Below are 17889 nucleotides of genomic sequence, written 5' to 3'. Positions count from 1 at the left end.
GTTGAATGGTTCATCTGCAAACTCTAGTAGCCCTCACATCTGATAAACGAGCCTGCAGATGTGTGTTGTTTACTAAATCATGTCTGAGTGCAGAGGTCCTTGGTTAATGGTAATGGTTGTGATCTATCTCTGGCGATGTGATGTTGTGTGTTCACAACTGATTGAATGATGAACTTGGACTTGAACTTAATACCCACAGAATGTTGACATTGATGCCACATTGAAAAGGCTTTTCTTCAGGAATTTTGGGGTTTTGGCTCCAATAAGTCAGACACACGGAACACAGTGAGACCATCATGTGGAAAACACTAAATGAGGTGTGTCTATCATCCTAATGCAATTACCCGCCTGACCTGAAAAAAAATCTGTGAAGTAAAACGAACCCCATGAATCCAACATCTACTGCGTTTTTCACAACATCGCAAACTCATTGTTAGGAGTGTATTTTGCATCAAGTCAACAGTAAAAACAGTAAAGAGGAGAAGCTTCTTTCAAACTGTTTATAATATCAAACAGTTTGAAAGGTTCAAGAGAAGTTCAAGTGCTATTACCTTTAACCATGGACGCAGACTAGAGAAGAAGCATAGCTGCACATCTACTGTAAGGCTCCTACACTTAAACAAACATACTTCCTTGCCTCAGGAAGAAACTCTGTCTGTGGAAATGAGCTCAGTCTCCGGCAAAGAACGAAACAAGTTAAAACACAGTTTCACTGGGAGCAAAAGCAGAACAGAGAGCATTTCTTTGCAGCATGTTCCTGTAATGCACTTGGAGCACCTTATTAAACAAACTCACCTACAGCTGAAACTCCTGCAGTTAGTCAGAGCCTTTTGGGAAACCCAGGTATCCTGATAAGTGCAGAGAGCTAAAGTGTGTGTGCAGTGGTGCTGCCAGAGACTCGGAGCTGGACCAGTATTATTTGAATATTCAAACAGCAACTGCCATTGAGAAAAGCCCAATGCAGAGAGGGCTGGGAACGATGAATCACAACATGTCAGTTGCAACCGTTGGTTCTATTGCACTCATTCACAAGAAATGTTTATTCTAAGTTTTTCCAGTGATGCAAGTGAAATCTGAGTACGGATACAAGGTGTAAAACCTCTTTTAAGGTCTTCAGGAGAACTAGCAAGTCATGGGATTAAGACCAGAGCCTTCTGTGTCAAGAAGAGATCTAAGACGGCTTGTGGATTTTTTGTGCTGTTTAAAACCCGCTCCAATCATCTTTTATTGTAAAGGGTCCCCAGTGGTCTTTTAATTATGATTATGAACTTTTTAGCTAAAATAAAAAAAAATGTTGTTTGCTAGGACATAGTTTCTGTGGAACAACAGGAGGTCATTAGGAATTCACCTCTGTGGGCAGGTCTGTTGCCACATAGCAACTCCACCCCCCCATCCCCCTACCTGTTGCTAAGATGTCTCTGTTGTGTACGACCCAGTTAGCTTTCAGCCCCTCACACCCTTCATCTAACATTAGTAGTGCAGCAAAGATGGTGAGCAATATCAGAGCAATCCAGCCATACAGTTTAGATCCAGATTCCAGCTCAGATGAGGAAAACAAAGATATTCGTGGATCATGGATTTGTCTGAAAGTGGATGAATCAGCATGGAGCAGAGCAGGGAGATGGCCTGCCCAGAGTATTTTCTACACTGCAAATGGGATCTTTTTCAAACAGCATTTTCTCCTCTGCTCCTGATTCACAATGATTTGAATAAAGAAATACTCAGAAATGCAACTTTGATTTTACTTTTCTTTCAATATGCCCTAGATCATCAGAGAAATGGAACAAAACATGTTAAATACACCGAAAAACAACATTTTAAATTATCGTGGGGCTTCGAAGACACTATGAAGTATATTTCACACCAAACCCCTGGCTTTTGAAGGCAACAAATAAAGGATTGTTCTTTTTCAGCATTAATAGAAAAAAAAATCAAATTTCAAAATATACTAAATCGCCAAATCAGAAAATAGAACGATTACTTTATATACTTCTGCATGGATTGAAAGTTTCCTTTAGTCAATCTAAAAACAGAATCCTCCTAGATTCCTCCTAAGAACATATTATCGACCCTTTCTCATTCATTCACACCTTAGGCACGGTGTTTAAACAGTTGCTTAGTTTGTGTTGTTTCAAAACGCTCACTGCAGTTTTTTCCTTGTGTCTCTTGTGCTTTTGTAAGGTCAAACCCACAATGCCACCTTTTTGTCTCCCTATTTAGCATTTAGAGAGCGCAGCCGGGAACACAGCAGTCATTAGGAAGTGATTAGCGCCCAATTAGATGTGCAAGTTGTTAGCAATTAGCAAAGTGGGTCAGGCTGCTAATAAGTGGTTCCATACCGAGGCTACTGAATGAGAATGGGAATTTTGGTGATTAATGAACGTGCATAGAAAATAAGGAAACAAGCAGGGCAGGTTTGGGATGAGTAAATCTATGATGTAGGCCAGCAGGCAGTCCATGCTGCCCCAGTAGATGGTCAGGAAAAATGAGAAAGGTGGGGCTAGAGAAGCTCCGGAAGGTGGGGTCAACTGGTCGACTGACTGAACCCAGTGACCAGGACCGACATGCTCCACTTAGGTAGCCATGGGGGAAGGGAGGAAGTTGGCACAAAATTGTAAATTATGTATCTTTCACAGATAAAACCAGTTAACGTAATGACAGTGAGTTGTTTGCCTATCAGCAGTGAAACCTAAGGCCTAATGCTCACATCCCATTTCTCATTTCTATTTGAAAGTTTGTTCTATCAAAGCACCATTTGTTCCCAAGGAAATCTTTTCCCTTCAAAATAAAGTCTTCTTGAGGTCACTCTCAGAGGAAGAACCTAATGACCTTGCGCAGCCTTAAGCCATATCCTCAAATTTAGCTGCCCACTGCCGTTTTGCCGTTTGCTTATTATACTACTTTGAGAAGCATCTTGAAGGAATTAAAGGTTTTTCTTTTGTAAATGCTTCATTGGTGCACTCATTGGCGATTACATGTAAATGCAGAAAAGGACAGAATCACAGACCACCCTGTCTGCGCTCTCTTTTGAGCTATTAAGAGCAAACCTGATGCCACAGAAGCCAAAAATTTAAAGACATTGGAGTTTGATTGATAAAGTCCTTAAAATGTACTATAATTGTTCTCCTTAGGTCTTACAGTTAACTGTAAGCATATCATTGAGTGTATATGAGAATTGGACCAAGTGAGTGTGACATCACCCCATTGACTGTAAATGGGGAACTGGAGAGAATGGCTGTGATGTCACCCATGGAACATGCTTTACTTGTGCCTCCAACCAAATGAAGTCAATTCAGTCGCAATTGTTCCCCGATACAGACTCTGCCATGTTGGGGCCAGAAATTGACAATAAGCAATGATTGGTCCAAAGTTGGTCATCATTTCTGTAGCAACCACTCTAGCCTATCAGGAGTGAGCTTGTTGGAAGGATACACCCCTACCACTTGAAAGCAAGCGAGAGAAAATCTGCCAATCAACCTTTTGAACGTTGGATGTGAGACCACCTACTTTTTTGAGGCATCTGATTGCTCAGATTATAACTTGCACTAAAAAAATATTATGACAAAAAAAGGATTATCAAAAACATGTAAAAAAAAAGTATCAGATCAAGAATGGTTTATTCTGACCAAATTCTGATAGAATTTCCCAAGCTGGGATCAATAAAGTATCTTAATCTTGATCTTATCTTATCTTCATTTTTCTATAGAGGTCTATAGGATTTTGGCTTCTTTGAACCAGTGTGTACTTTCTGTTTGGTATGCCAGGGGAGAGGAGTCACTCAGTCCAGTCCTCATATACAGTCAATGGTAAACCCCCAGCACAGATTTGTTACGTCACACAAAAAGTGACAACTGAAGTAAAAAAGGAAATGAAAGAAGGACAATGTCTGAAACATCCAGCTCCTCCATCCCAAATGGTCAGCTTCATTAGGAAAACGCATCCCGTATTTTGAAGCTGCAGGTGTTTGCTAACTCATCAGGTTCCAATTTCCAAAGCTCTCCCTCTCGCTTTTCAGTCATTGTGTTCCACAAAGTGAGGGGGACAGCCGGCTTTTGTGTGGAGCCTGAAACTTTTTAAAGATTCTCCACATGAATACACTCAAACAGTGATGCCACAGCTAATCTGAAGGCTATTCATGTACCAGGAGCGTCAGCCAAACACTCACACATCCTCATGCACAGACTCACACGCACTGGTGCCACCAGCGCTCCCTCTGCTCTATGTCATCTGATGAACACCCAAAGTCTGTCAGCTTGTATTAACAAAAAGATGAAGAGACGACCCGGGTGCTTTTATACTTTTACTGCAGCCTCCTGCTGTAACTGGACTTCAGTCTGGTGTCACGACCCGCGTCAGACTCACAGTTAGGCTGCAGGTGTCCATTACCATCCTGCAGCAACACCTTAAACCTACAGTTGTAGCATTTAAGATTTGATTTATAAATTTAAAAAATGGGTAGTGTCAGACATTTACTGACAGATCAGTAAGACAAATTTTCACAGTAAAGTTATTGATTTTGTTATTATCGATACACACTCCAATTTTTAGATTTTAGGCAAAGTCTGCAAGGTAATCTAAAAAAACAAAACTATATTTACCAAAAAAAACACATTTTCCATCAGTTCTATTAACAACTTGTAGCAAAAACTTCAGGTGAAAAGCTGACAAACCTTGTGCATGCTGCAGATATCCATGAGGATCAGAGAAAGAGGTGAAGGTAAACACAAGATGAGAGGAGAATCTCAAACTGAGGCCAGGCACTAAAAGAGTGCAGAAATGGGGGGGAGTGGAGCTGATCAGTGTTAGGGTTGGAGGAGGAGCTTCCAAATAAAAGGAACTGAGAGCAGAGGGGTTCAGGATCAGGTTTTTCCCTCAGGTTGGTGACTAAACTGGTCAAAGGTGGCATTGCTGGTCCTCCACAATTACTCACATATACCAGAACTTTGACATTTATTTTCACAGTGATTACACTGTTTTCTACTGTACTCAAGCTACAACCCAAACCTTACCGGCCTACACCAGGGGTCTGCAACCTTTAACACTCAAAGAGCCATTTGGGTTGATAAGCCAGGGGGAGCTGCAAAGTCTCATTACAACGTTGCTTTGTATTGATGATTTTGTTACTGTTATGATCAATATAAATGATTGTTTTTGGCATGAGTAAAACAAGAGAAATTAGCATTTTTATTCCAAATGAAATAGTTTATAACTTTTGACAGAACTTCCTTTCAAGATAAAATACACCCTGTGCCCCATTGGATCATCTCGCTGCAGCAAAGTTGTAGGTAGTGTAATGACATTTGTGATTTTAAAAAAAACACAACACATTTTTTTAACCTTTTGCTGGTGCATCACAGCTATATGTTTGTAAAACATAGCAAACAAAAAGTAAACCAGTGCTAACTAATTGACCCTACCTATAATAAACTTAAAATCCTTTGTTTTTTTTCAAAAATCGACATTGCGCCTTGGAATTAATTTTCTGTGGCACATGGTGTTTAAAAAAGCGTTCCAAATGTTTTAGAACAACAGAGCCACAGTGCTTGATTGATTGTTGGTACTGTAGTCAAAAGCCTTGCAGAGTGATATGTATTATGCTTCAATGGGTTGAAAAAAGTTGGATTTGTCTGACTGTTTTCTTTTGCCTAATGTGGCATTTAGTCCAAAAATATGTTAATTTAAAGTATCATTTTATTTTTCTTTAACCAAAGAGCCACATGTGGCTCCAGAGCCACCGGTTGCAGACCCCTGGCCTACTGAATGGCAACACGGTCAAGGATAATAAATAAAGACTACTGGAAAATGATTTAACTTACTCACAATGCTGGTCTCAGATTCTGTAGTTTTTGCTGAACAAGCACTCTCAAGAGCAAGAGCCTTTGTGTTGGTTTGCCCCTAGACTTGTTCCTCTCATACTGTACAGACATTACACATTCAACTTTACCATGAAACTGCTGCAAAAACTTCACATTTACAATTCAGCCCCTATCTATCATTGTCCATTTCGAAAAGATCTACACATTCATTCAAACATTCACAGCATTATCTTGTCTGGTCTCTCACCACGAATAAACTACATATCTGGGCGGCCGTGGAGCAGCGGTAGGGCGGTCGTAAGATTGCAGGTTCCATTCTCGCCGTGCACCCCCCCTGAGTCGAAGTGTCCTTAGGCAAGACACTGAACCCCACCTTGCCTCTGGTGGGAGGTTGGCACCAGCTTTCGGCAGCGGAGCAGCCACCAGTGTGTGAATGTGTGTGTGAATGTGTGTGTGACTGGGTGAATGGGTCTGTGACTGTAAAGCATTTTAAGCCTTGAAGGTAGACAAGCGCTATATAAGTATACGCCATTTACCATTTATTTATACCAGAACTAGACTCTAAAACGGTACTGTAGATCAAATTAATTATGCTAGATGCAAAATAACTGTTTATTAATAGCAACAAAATCCAGATCTCTGTTCCTGCTTTGAAACAAATAGGATTACAAGTCCAGGGCTCCAGACTGCAACCATTTGGTCGCATTTTGCGACCAAAATTTGAGAGTGTGCGAGTGTGCGACTGAATTTTACATCCAGTCGTACATGTGCGACCAGTAAATTTGTATTTTATACATTAAACGTGGAAGGGGCAAGTCAATGATCAATGAAATAATCAATGAGACGCGAGCGCGCACGCAAACACACACACAAACTCGCACACATACTCATGAGACGAGAGCACACACTCGCGTAAGTGGCTAAAATGCGTGGAGGGGCCTAGAGATAATCGAGCGCGCGTAAACATCTGTGGGAAGGAAACGGAGACAAATATCACAACCTGTGCGTGCATCTGAGCTATGAGCAAGCGAACCATTGATTCATTCTTCCGACCTGCGGCTGGTGTACCAGTGCCAGAGTCTACAGCAGGGGTCTCAAACTTGCGGCCCGTGGGCTATTTGTGGCCCCCACCTTGAAATGAAAGTTTAATTTTAATGCGTCCTGCCAGTTTTTATGAATGACACCTTTTCGTTGTCGTGTGCGGAGCTGACAAACCAACTAAATGCATGCAGTCCGTGCTGAACTTTTCTCTGGGCCGCACAGACCCGGAGGTTACGGGGGTTACGGTTAAGCGCGCGGCGTCGCATCCCCCCAACCAAACGGTTGGGGGGAGTCGGGTCAGCTGAGGAGAATAAATGTCCCACACCTACATGCGTGAACTTTAAACACGTGCGAGCAACAACACGGTTTAGTCCGAGACGCACTTAAAACATGTGGTGAAAATGCAAGGATAGAAGTGTTTGAGATGAACCAGCGGCTCGCCTGGATCATTGGGGAGACCAGGCGGGGGGGGGGGGGGGGGGGGGGGGGGTGATGGCGAATCTGCAGCGAGACTGAAGGAGGACAGGAAGTTGAAGTTCAATTCAGTTCAATTTAGTTTTAATATTCCTCTCCCCCTTAGTATGATCTGTGTTATTATATATTTTATATTTATTTGAATGTTTTGTAATGGATGTAGCCTATTTTTAATCAATTGGTATTTTAAATTGTTTCAATTTCTCACTTAACTACAAAAACCATCAGGACACATGTCCCATAATGCATTGTTTTGTAGTCATAGGGCAGCTTTCAGTCAGTTCAGTACTAAATTTCCAGCTGCGTTCGGTAGGTTAGAGCCTTGCTGCTCCCGCCCCTTTCTCCTGATATTTTTGTGATGATTGACAGGTGATTTTGGAGCAAAAACAAAAATATATGTCACACACCAGGTGATCTGAACAGCCTTGCGTCCACCTGGGTGATCTCGAACACGCTTATTGTGCGTCTTGGCTGCACTTATTTGGTGTCACCAAGATAAATTTCCATCAGTTTTTGAGCCTCTCTCTGATCTCAGGTATCTGTATCGATTGTTCTGATATCCAGTGAACATCGCCCGTTCTTTTACAGTTTTCCTTCTTCTGTCAGTTTACCTTGTTGCATCTTCAAAAGTGCAGATTAAAATGTGACACTGAATTTGAAACAGCGCATTGTAATTTCTGCATCTATTATTAAAGTATTTATTAGTAATACAGTGGAAATTAGTAGATTTGGTTAGCATGTTGATTTACAGTATGCGCCCCTAAATTTTCTGGTTGTGCCCCTAAAATTTTCAGTTGAGGGCCACTGTGCTCCTAGTGAAAAAAGTTAGTCTGGAGCCCTGAAGTCATTCTTATGATTTAGTGTTTATGCGCCATTGGAATACAACCTGAATATGCTGTATTTACTTATCAACTGGGTTGTCTTTAATATACAAGATTTCTTTTTTGCAAAAGTCTTGCCGAATTACTCACAAACGGTTTACTTCTGAATCCAGTTTTGAAACCACATTGAACCATCACAGCTGACCGTTAAATTAGAAAACTATGTTTTAATTCTGTCAAATACACACAAAAACATGCTTCTAAACTACAAGCACAAGTGTGACCACTGATTGTCCACATCCAACAAACCAAAAAGTTCTATCTTGAGTTGTCAGTGCTTAAACACGGACAACTTTCTCTTTTTGTGGTCAGAACTCAGTAATGAAGAGATCTGTGGTTAGACTGTATACGTCAACACAGTCTGGATTCAGCGCCAGACAACTAAATAGTCACAAGTGCCAAACTAAAACTGGTCATTAAACACTACCAAAGAGTGAGTACTGGCCAGCTCAAGCAGTAATGGGTCAGATTGAGTCAGGACAAGTTATCATTGACTTGGGTTTCACAGATCAGATCCCTCAAACACTAAGCCGGTAGGATGACCATGGGGTAATTTTTGGGAATAATTCTTAAAAGAGTGAAAGAGCGAGGAGGAAGTTTCACCAGCATATAGGGAGACTGTCTGACAACAGTAAATGCTACTACGTCTGGCCTGAACGAATCACAGGGGCTTTAGTTCTGGGGTAGCACCAGATCAATGTTTAGACCAGTACAAGACATAACTCAAGGTCTAGGACGCTGGCAGAAAGAGCACACACAGAAAACCTAACTTATGATCCAATGGAAAAAGAGTGGAGAAAAGTTGTGGTGAAAGGCAGAGAGAACAGCAAACAAAGGGTCTGGAAAAGATGTGGAGGGCACAAATGGTCGAATGGTCTCTGTGGTCATTTGTGGGGGTTGGAGCCCCAAACTTCCAATTGGCTTCAGATACAAGATAAGACTCAGGCTCAAATTTCAGGAGCAACATTACTTCAGCCCAAAACACAGCAGTAATTATTCCAGCTAGGATGCTGCATAAGACTCTTAAGGTCCAAGGCCTGCAGGAACAGAACCAAGCAGATAGGTGTCCACATTAGTGGAAAGTTTAATTTCAGCAGCAGTACAGGATCTAGGAGTTCAGTCCAGGTCAGTGAGTGCAGGTGACATGTCCAATGTGTTCCACTGACGCAAACCAGGCAAGGCAGATAGAAAAATCCGGAAACCAGTCCTTACAGACAGAAATGATGCAGACAGACCATCACGGACGCTGCATCACTCAATCATAGAGATGGTCAACAACAGAACTGAGAACAAAAACTCTTTTGTTTTGATTAATGGGCGATGTTATTTGCACGTGTATGCATGCGACCAAGAACAAGAACGGATAAAAAATTCATGTTGACCAAAAGTAAACGGTGTGGCCAAAAATGCACATTTTTATTTATTTATTTAACCGTTATTTACCCAGGAATTGTCCCATTAAGACTAAGAATCTCTTTTTCAAGGGAGTCCTGGCTAGGACTCCTTTGCTGGAATGTCCACCCATATTTTAACCATAACCCTAACTCCACTCTAATTACAAGTGAAAAGTAACTTCCTTGTTTAAACTGCACATTTAGAATGGTCTAAAATGTCTAATTGATTGATGACGATTGAACGGTTTACCGGAATTCTGTTATGGCCAGCAGGACAAACAGACCAAAACTGCTCCTGATCAGCTTTTCATCCACCTGCAGTAAAACTGCTGATCACACGATTTAAGGGCACTTTAACCTGATCTGAACATGGAAAAGATTGATCAGAGAAACCTTAGGCTTCACTACAGATGATTGGATAAAAGGGACACTCGGTGCTACAGCACCAGTCAGATAAAAACAAAACTTTGGTTTGGTTGAACTCCAATGAAAACGGAATAATTGATGATAAAGCCATTTTTCTTGATGATGATCATGGCACAGAAATAGTTAGTTTTGAGTAGAATAAACATGAAACACGAGCATTCCACAGAGTGAGGATTGAAATATTGTTTTTGGTGCTTTCGTTTTGACAGTGACTGCAGCAGTCCTACCTTTGACCAGTTGAGAGCTAGCTTTGGTCTTGTCACTGAAGGCCTGGCTACGTCTGTTTCCAGAAGAACTGACCAAGCCTCGGGGAGGAAAGTCACTGCTTGCAGTGGACACCCTTGTTGTGGGGCCAGGTAGCCTACAGTTTGGAGCAAAGCAGAAACTGTGATAAAGGCAGAAATGAGACATAAAGAACGCAACAGGCTCTTTGTTTTTAAATGAACACTGGTCTACACGTCAGCACTTGTTTGAAGGGCTTCAGATGGCTTCAGGCTTATCAGTAGACAACTGTGTGTCCTTCACAGCGCTCCAAGACAAAACATGTGATTCTAATAGCACAGAAATTACTACCAATAAATAAATTTTAAAAATTTGAGAAAAAAGTCCTACATCATAACCAGTCTTACCTGAACAATAATACAACTCGCATCACAAGCTTACTTTGTTTCACAATGTAAAGCTGGAGGTTGTGCATCACATATTGCATTTAGAAAGTTGCAAAATCTCCCAAGATGCATGCTAATTTGGACTTTAATAAGTATCTAAGCACAGATTTAGCCAATAAGACAAACTTTCTGCTTGCTGCTGTGTCAAACACCTGTTAAAAAAGGCGTGGCTTGGAGATAAACTCAGATGTTATTCCTCTGGTCTTGTTTGGCATTGGGCTGCCTGCTGATTCAGACCTACAAAGAAGGTTGACCCTCAGGGCTGTGAGCTCAGATGCAGCGGGTTATGCTGCACATTTGACTCACATCCGTTAGAGTAGATAATGCGCTGCCTTGCAGAACATCAGGCTGTTTATAATCAGACCAATTAGTTACACATCTCATAATTAATAAAGCATGAATTCATCAGCAGGAAAGTCAAACTTGTTGGACTGATAAGCAAATAAAAACTCTTTAGTCCACTATAATATGACTCATATTTAAATCTCATGCATAGACAAAACATGTCTATATGTGCAATATTATGTATTATTGTGTGTTCTTACAATGAGTTGTAGTTGTGAGACTTGGTCATCTTAAATATGTACAATGAAATGGCTGAGGTCAGTGTGAGTAAAATGCTAGAAATGACCAGAGAATTACCAGAAGTGCGGATGTTCCATGCACCCTGAATGCACCTCTGGCTGCGGTGTATGTGACTATAAAGTCAAAATGAAATGTTTGAAGCAACTCTGGGATGGACGTTTGTGGTTGGTAAGTGTGGAGGTAAACAGGTTGAGAGTTTGATAAACAATGCCACTGAAACAGTTTTTCTACCCGCCAAATTAAAGTTTTACCTACATTTGGCGGGTGCTAATTTAGAGCCCTGATTTATGCATCAAACATAATTTAAAACCAACATCCCAATTACAAAGCTTAAAGAATTGGTCCTTAGTTGGAGCCTTTTTACCGTGCAAAATTCTAAATGATTTTCACTTTGGTTTATTAGAAATGTTATCTCTAAAATGGAGGTTGCAGAATTTTTCAAACATTAAACATCAAGATGCAGCAATAAATCTCATTATTTTTGCATTTCCTTATTAATTAGGCTCATTAAAGTCCAAATGTTGTGGTTACGTTGTTCATTATAAATTAAATGTTAAACACTCTTAGCTTCTCGGCTTGTAGTTACACATTTTGAACAGAAGAGGGGATTGTTGCACAGCGTTGGATCTGCCTGGGGTTTAGGGGCAGGAGGATGACAGCAAATAAAACATAGGAGGGGCAACATGCAAAACCGCATCCTGCATCCAGTCTTAAAGTGCATCATTACAGTCTTTGACCCTGCATGCTAGAAACATAAATAAAAGAAAGAGTGGTTATACTAAAAAAAAAGTTGTAATAAAGGTGAACTGTGACACACATTTCAATACCCCCACCAGGGGTGTGCCACCCTCTGAACACACACAGGGTTACTTAGGAGGTTATCTAAAGGTCTTTCACAGTCCATTTAGCAGTCTTGCCAAATGAAGCATGATGCCAGACAGGAAGGGAACTGTCCAAAATAGGAGCCTTGAGCTTTCCTCCATATCGGCAGATCACTCATGCATAATACATTGTGCTTGTAGTAGAGATTGCCCTTAATCACAGACAAAGAAACAACAATAAGGTCCCTGCAGAAGAAAACCGATTTCAGGACTGATTGAGGACAGTTTCTACTTCCTTATTTAAAGGACAGAACAGAGGGGGCAGTGGGGGCAAGAGAAGGAAGGGAAAAAAGAAGAAGGGCAAGTGAAGCTGACCTAGAGGTCTTTTTCTGACCAATGGAAAACTTGAGCAGTTTACTCTGAATCACATCCCTAGAGGAGAAGAAAAGAGAGGAGAGACATGGAAGAGAGCAAAGATATAAATGACATGGAGCATGAGCAGGAAGATAGAAATGGATTTTAGTTGCAGAGACATGAAAATAATTTTAAAAAAAAAACCTGCAGAAACATTTGTTTATATGATTTAGAGGTTAAGAGGCAGGTGAGCATCACCTGGACTGCATCTCGGACTGGGCTGTTTTCTGAGCTGTGGCGATAAGACTCCCATGCGGAGATTGGCTGAGATGAGCCGGGGCACTGCTCTGGTGGCTGAGGGGGGGGTGACAGCTCTGAGGCTGTGCTGTGGGGGGGAGACTGGGCTGCAAGTTTTGCTGCTGCTGCTGTTTGTAGCGGGACAGGCTGAAAAAGAGGCCGAGGATGGCTTTCAGATTCCCATTGCGGATCTCTGTAGGGGAAAATGGAGATACAAGGAGAACAAGTCAAAGGTTTCTGATAAATCCGTAACAGCACTGTCACATTCCAGCTTTCACATCATAACGTGCACTGGGTCTGGGCGATACCCCTGAAAAAAGAAAGATCACACTTTATTCATACAAAATTTGATCCCAAATTTTAATCATTTTTTTTCTTCCTGATCTCACTTTCTGAAAGTTCCACTCCGATCATCTCCTGATCTTTTTTCAAATTGTTCCCAGTGCTCTTTAAACTATGATTATGCCATTTGTAGACAAAATAAATACTGTGTCGTTTCCTAGGACATAGTTTCTGTAGACCAGAAGCAGTTCATTAGAAATTAACCTCTAAGTTATAAACAGGATCATTGGCATGGAGCAAAAATCCAGATTTGACCAAAAATAAATCTTCTTAAATGCAAATTCCAGTTAAACTATCAAATGGATTTCTGCAGTGCAGTCACCCAGTCGTTACCTGAAATATGCCCTATTTTCCTGGTAAAAGAGAGTTCAAATAAAAAGGATTTTTGAAAAATGTTGTTAGTAAATTTACCTTCAGCAGACAGACCCTGGATGTTGACGCCTTTGGCTGCCAGGAAGGTGAGGCAGGTATCTATGTTCTCAATCTGGGGAAAGGCACAGATCACGTTTAATTCAAATGAGCACATTTGGATAATGTGAGGGAGGATGACGGTCTGAGTTTTGTCTGCTTTCACACATTATTTGTACCTTTAGCTAAATACACATAGCAGCGATTATTAAGGAAACTACACAATTCTAAAAGGATTTGCAATATAAAAATATAGCAAGGTATGCTATAAGACTTTTTGTTTTTACAAAAGTAAACTTAAATATATTTCCTGTTTACTATATAAAAAAAACACTAGAACGTCTGGCAGTTAAAAACTTCCTGAAGGCAAAATAGATGTAACTGATAACAATTTCTTACATTAAAATTCAAAAGTAAGAATCTTTGGATCTTGTAAAGTAAAAACAATTTAATTCAAACCAAAGTAACGTCTTTTTTTTCAAGCAAAGGCACTGAGGCAAACCATCTATAGCAACTCAGTTGCTATGACAGCAGCCTTGGCAACCTGAACCTGTTGAGCTGTCACTGCAGAGCCAGACAGGCAGATAGGCTTTGGGAAGAGACCATGTAAGCTATTGTGCAGGGAATCGGATGGGTGGTGCACATGACCATAAAGTAAATCCCATAAAACAAAACCAATGGGCTGGAATGATGAAATGATCAAAGTCTACAGGCTGTTGTTGTCCATAAGCAAACAAAGCAAGGTTGAATGCAAACGATGTCCCTGTGTGGCACAGTCATTGTTCTCCCATTTTACCTCCAGACAAATAGTTTTATCTCTGCAAACATGGTGCTTAAAGTAGTGCAGTTAGCAACACAAGAGTCTCTAAAACTGAACATTGTATGTGTCAAACAAAAATCAAAGAGTCTCTCTTTAACACTTTAAGAGCTTTTTTTAACCCTTGTAATATGTAAAAAAAAAAAAGTAAATTGATCATACTGTGGGTCATTTTGTCCCGTAAATCCACTCAAAACAGTCAAAAAAAGTGTTTAAATCAACAAAAACCTTTATTGGATTATAACATTATTATATATACTTTTAGGAATGAAACATAAGGCTACATTTTTAATTCCCTCTCCCAATAGCTTTCCAGTGTACACTCGAATATGCTATGCGTATGAGGTTCCATTTGTGCCAAAAATATAAAAATATGTTTTTGTGTCCACTGTCTGTCTTTGGTCAATTGTCTATGTCTATTAAACAAGTTCATTGAACATTGGTTCATGTCTATGAGGTTCCGTTTGTGCCAAAAATCTGTTTTTGTGTCCACTGTCTATGTCTTTGGTCCATTGTCTATGTCTACTGACCGAGTTCATTGAACATTGGTTCATGCGTCGTCTCCTTAGCAACCGTTGCTACTGTCGTTAGCTACGACGTTTGCTACTGTCGTTAGCTACAACGTTTCCCCGTGTCTTGTCGTTAAATCATAGATCTTGTCGTTTTTCAAATTTTGCCAAAGTCGTCAGAAAAATCCTTTGTACGGCTGGTAAATTGTTTCCTGTACTACCACGGAATGAAAAAAGAAATGTTCATTAAAGCCGGCGCTAGGGTTAACCATGACAAATACTTTTTTAAGATGAACTTTATTTATATTCCCTCAAACGCGCATTGCCAGAAAAGGGGGGGGGGGGGGGGGGCGCATGCGTACAACGCTTTCACGTTCCCGAAGCGACTCTCTTGCCAATTTGTTTAAGTTATTTAGAGTCTAGCTTCAATTAAATCTGGATATGAAACTACTATTTAAGTCTTTTAAAAAAATAGCTGATCTTTATCAAACATGATGTCACAAATCGGGTGGTTAAAAGAGGAGCAGACGGCCCAAAATCTTTGAGTGGATTTTGATCTTTTCTTTTCAATCTGTTATGTATTTATTTGACCATGAGGTGGCGCTCTCTGGACCACTATAAGGCTCTTTTGGGCGCCTCTGCTCCTCGTTTATCCATCAGATTTGTAACAACATGTTGAATAAAGATCATTTACTTTTCAAAAGACTTTTAAATAATAGTTTCATCACAAGATTGAATTGAAGCCATATTCTAAATAACTTAAAACTATATAACTTTAAAAGGGAAGGCGAAACCGTTGTACGCATGCACCCCCCCCCCCCCCCCCCTGTCTGGCAGTGCGCGTTTGCAGGATTATCAATAAAGTTTATTTTTTAAACATGTTTCGTTCCGTGATATTACAGGAAACAATTTACCGACCGTACAAAGGACTTCTCTGACAACTTTTGCAAAATTTGAAATACAACAAGATCGATGATCTAACGACAAGAGACGGGGAAACGTTGTAGCTAACGACACTAGCAACTGTTGCTAAGGACTTTCCTGACGCGTTTTTAGACATGGGATAAGGACAATGACAAAGACAAATGCAAAGTTTAAGCATGGAGCAAGCATATACATCACAAAGTAATAATCAAAGAATCATGGGCATGCAGAAGAAATTGCTTAGTAGCACATAGACATGAACCAATGTAAAATGAACTCGTTCAATAGACAGACAATGAGGCCAAAGCATAGACAGTGGACGCAAAAACACGATCAGTAGACATAGACAATGGACCAAAGACATAACAGTGGACGCAAAAACACATTTTGATATTTTTGGCACAAATGGAACCTCATACATGTCTATGTACTACAAAGCAATATCTTCTGCATGCCCATGCTTCTTTGATTATTACTTTTTATTTGCTTTGTGATGTATATGCTTGCTTTATGCTTAAAACTCTGCATTTGTCTTTATTATTGTTGTTTCCCCAAGTCGTCTCATTACGGCGTCAGAAAAGTCCTTAGCAACCATTATGTCGTTTGCTACGTCGTTTCCCAGTGTCGTCAGAAAAATCCTTAGCAACCGTTGGTAGTGTCGTTAGCTTCATCGTTTCCCCATGTCGTGTCCTTACAGCTTGTCGTATTTCAAATTTTGCCAAAGTTTTCAACTTAGTCCTTATGGCCGGTAAATTGTTTCCTGTAATACCACGGAACGAAACACGTTTGAAAAAAAACGCCTTTATTGATATTCCTGCAAATGCGCATTACCAGAAGGGGAGGGGTGCATGCATACAACGGTTCCACGTTCCCGAAGCAACTTGTTAATAGTTTTAAGGCTTCAATTAAATCTGGCGATGAAACAATTATTTAAAAGTCTTTGGAAAATAGCTGATCTTTATCAAACAAATCTGATGGATAAACGAGGAGCAGAGGCGCCCAAAAGAGAATTATCCTGGTCCCGAGAGCGCCACCTCATGGTCAAATAAATGCATAACAGATTAAAAAGAAAAAAGAAAAATCCAGTCAAAGATTTTGGCCCGTCTGCTCCTCGTTTTCCACCCGATTTGTGACAACATTTTTGATAAAAATCAGTTATTTTTTTAAAAGACTTAAATAATAGTTTCATCTTCAGATTTAATTGAAGCCATACTCTAAATAACTTGAAACGATTGGCAAGAGTCGCTTGGGGAAAGTGAAAGCGTTGTATGCATGCGCCCCCTTCTTTCTGGCAATGAGCGTTTGCAGGAAAATCAATAAAGTTTACTTTAAAAAAGTGTTTGTCATGGTTAACGCTAGCGCCGGCTTTTAATAAACCTTTTTATCGTACCGCGGTAGTACAAGAAACAATTTACCAGCCGTTAAAAAAGGACTTGTGTGACGACTTTGGCAAAATTTGAAAAACAACAAGTGGGAAGCGTCGTAGCTAACGACACTAGCAACGGTTGCTAAGGACTTTCCTGACGACAGGGGGTAATGACAATAACAAAGACAAATATAAAGTTTTAAAGAAAACGCATGAACCAATGTTCAATGAACTCATTCAGTAAACATAGACAATGGATCAAAGACTTAGACAGTTGACACAAAAACATATTTTTGGCACAAACGGAACCTCTTATATGCGTAGCAAAATTTTGTTCACAGGCAGCTCACATTTTGATGCCATACTTGGCAGGCTTATTGGCTACGTAGTAAGGGTGTAGGGAAAAATCAATTTGGCGATACTTGTATCAGTTTAAAATGCTGTCAAGACTATATTTATTTAATTATTTATGAGCATCCTTCAGCGTCTGAATCTTGTTTCTCACTTAAACCCCTGACTGCTAGATGGCAGCAGAGCACACTGAGCAACTTTGAGCACCGCACCAAAAGAACAAGACCTCGGAAAAATCAGCTTGTGTTAAATGCTAAATGTTCAGTCAGCCTTGTAGTTTTTGCTTTTATGACGCATGTACAGCTTTGTTTTTGCTTTGGATGAGTAACGAACCGAAACTCTGTGCCTCGTTGCTTCACGTACCACAGAAAAACATGCACTGTGGTGCTTCGTAGTGGGCTCCAGAAGTGAACAA

General features: G+C 40.4%; 1 protein-coding gene across 3 annotated transcripts in view; it reads right to left on the bottom strand.

Moving 5' to 3' along the window:
* nav2 (neuron navigator 2) overlaps positions 1 to 17889 on the bottom strand; it is a 124702-nt gene that overhangs the window by 63963 nt on the left and 42850 nt on the right. For 2 of the 3 annotated variants that reach the window (XM_023952282.1, XM_023952290.1), the window contains exons 4-7: positions 13511 to 13583; positions 12719 to 12950; positions 12482 to 12538; positions 10260 to 10393 (exon numbers count right to left, since the gene is read on the bottom strand). In XM_023952282.1, coding sequence (XP_023808050.1) covers positions 10260 to 10393; positions 12482 to 12538; positions 12719 to 12950; positions 13511 to 13583 — 496 coding nt within the window. The remainder of the gene's footprint in view (positions 1 to 10259; positions 10394 to 12481; positions 12539 to 12718; positions 12951 to 13510; positions 13584 to 17889) is intronic. The other variant, XM_023952285.1, reaches the window with a different exon arrangement.

This window comes from Oryzias latipes, chromosome 3 (genome assembly GCF_002234675.1).
Source record: "Oryzias latipes chromosome 3, ASM223467v1".
Lineage (NCBI taxonomy): Eukaryota > Metazoa > Chordata > Actinopteri > Beloniformes > Adrianichthyidae > Oryzias > Oryzias latipes.
Note: the sequence above shows the minus strand (reverse complement) of the source record. Positions and strands in the feature narration are given on the sequence as shown.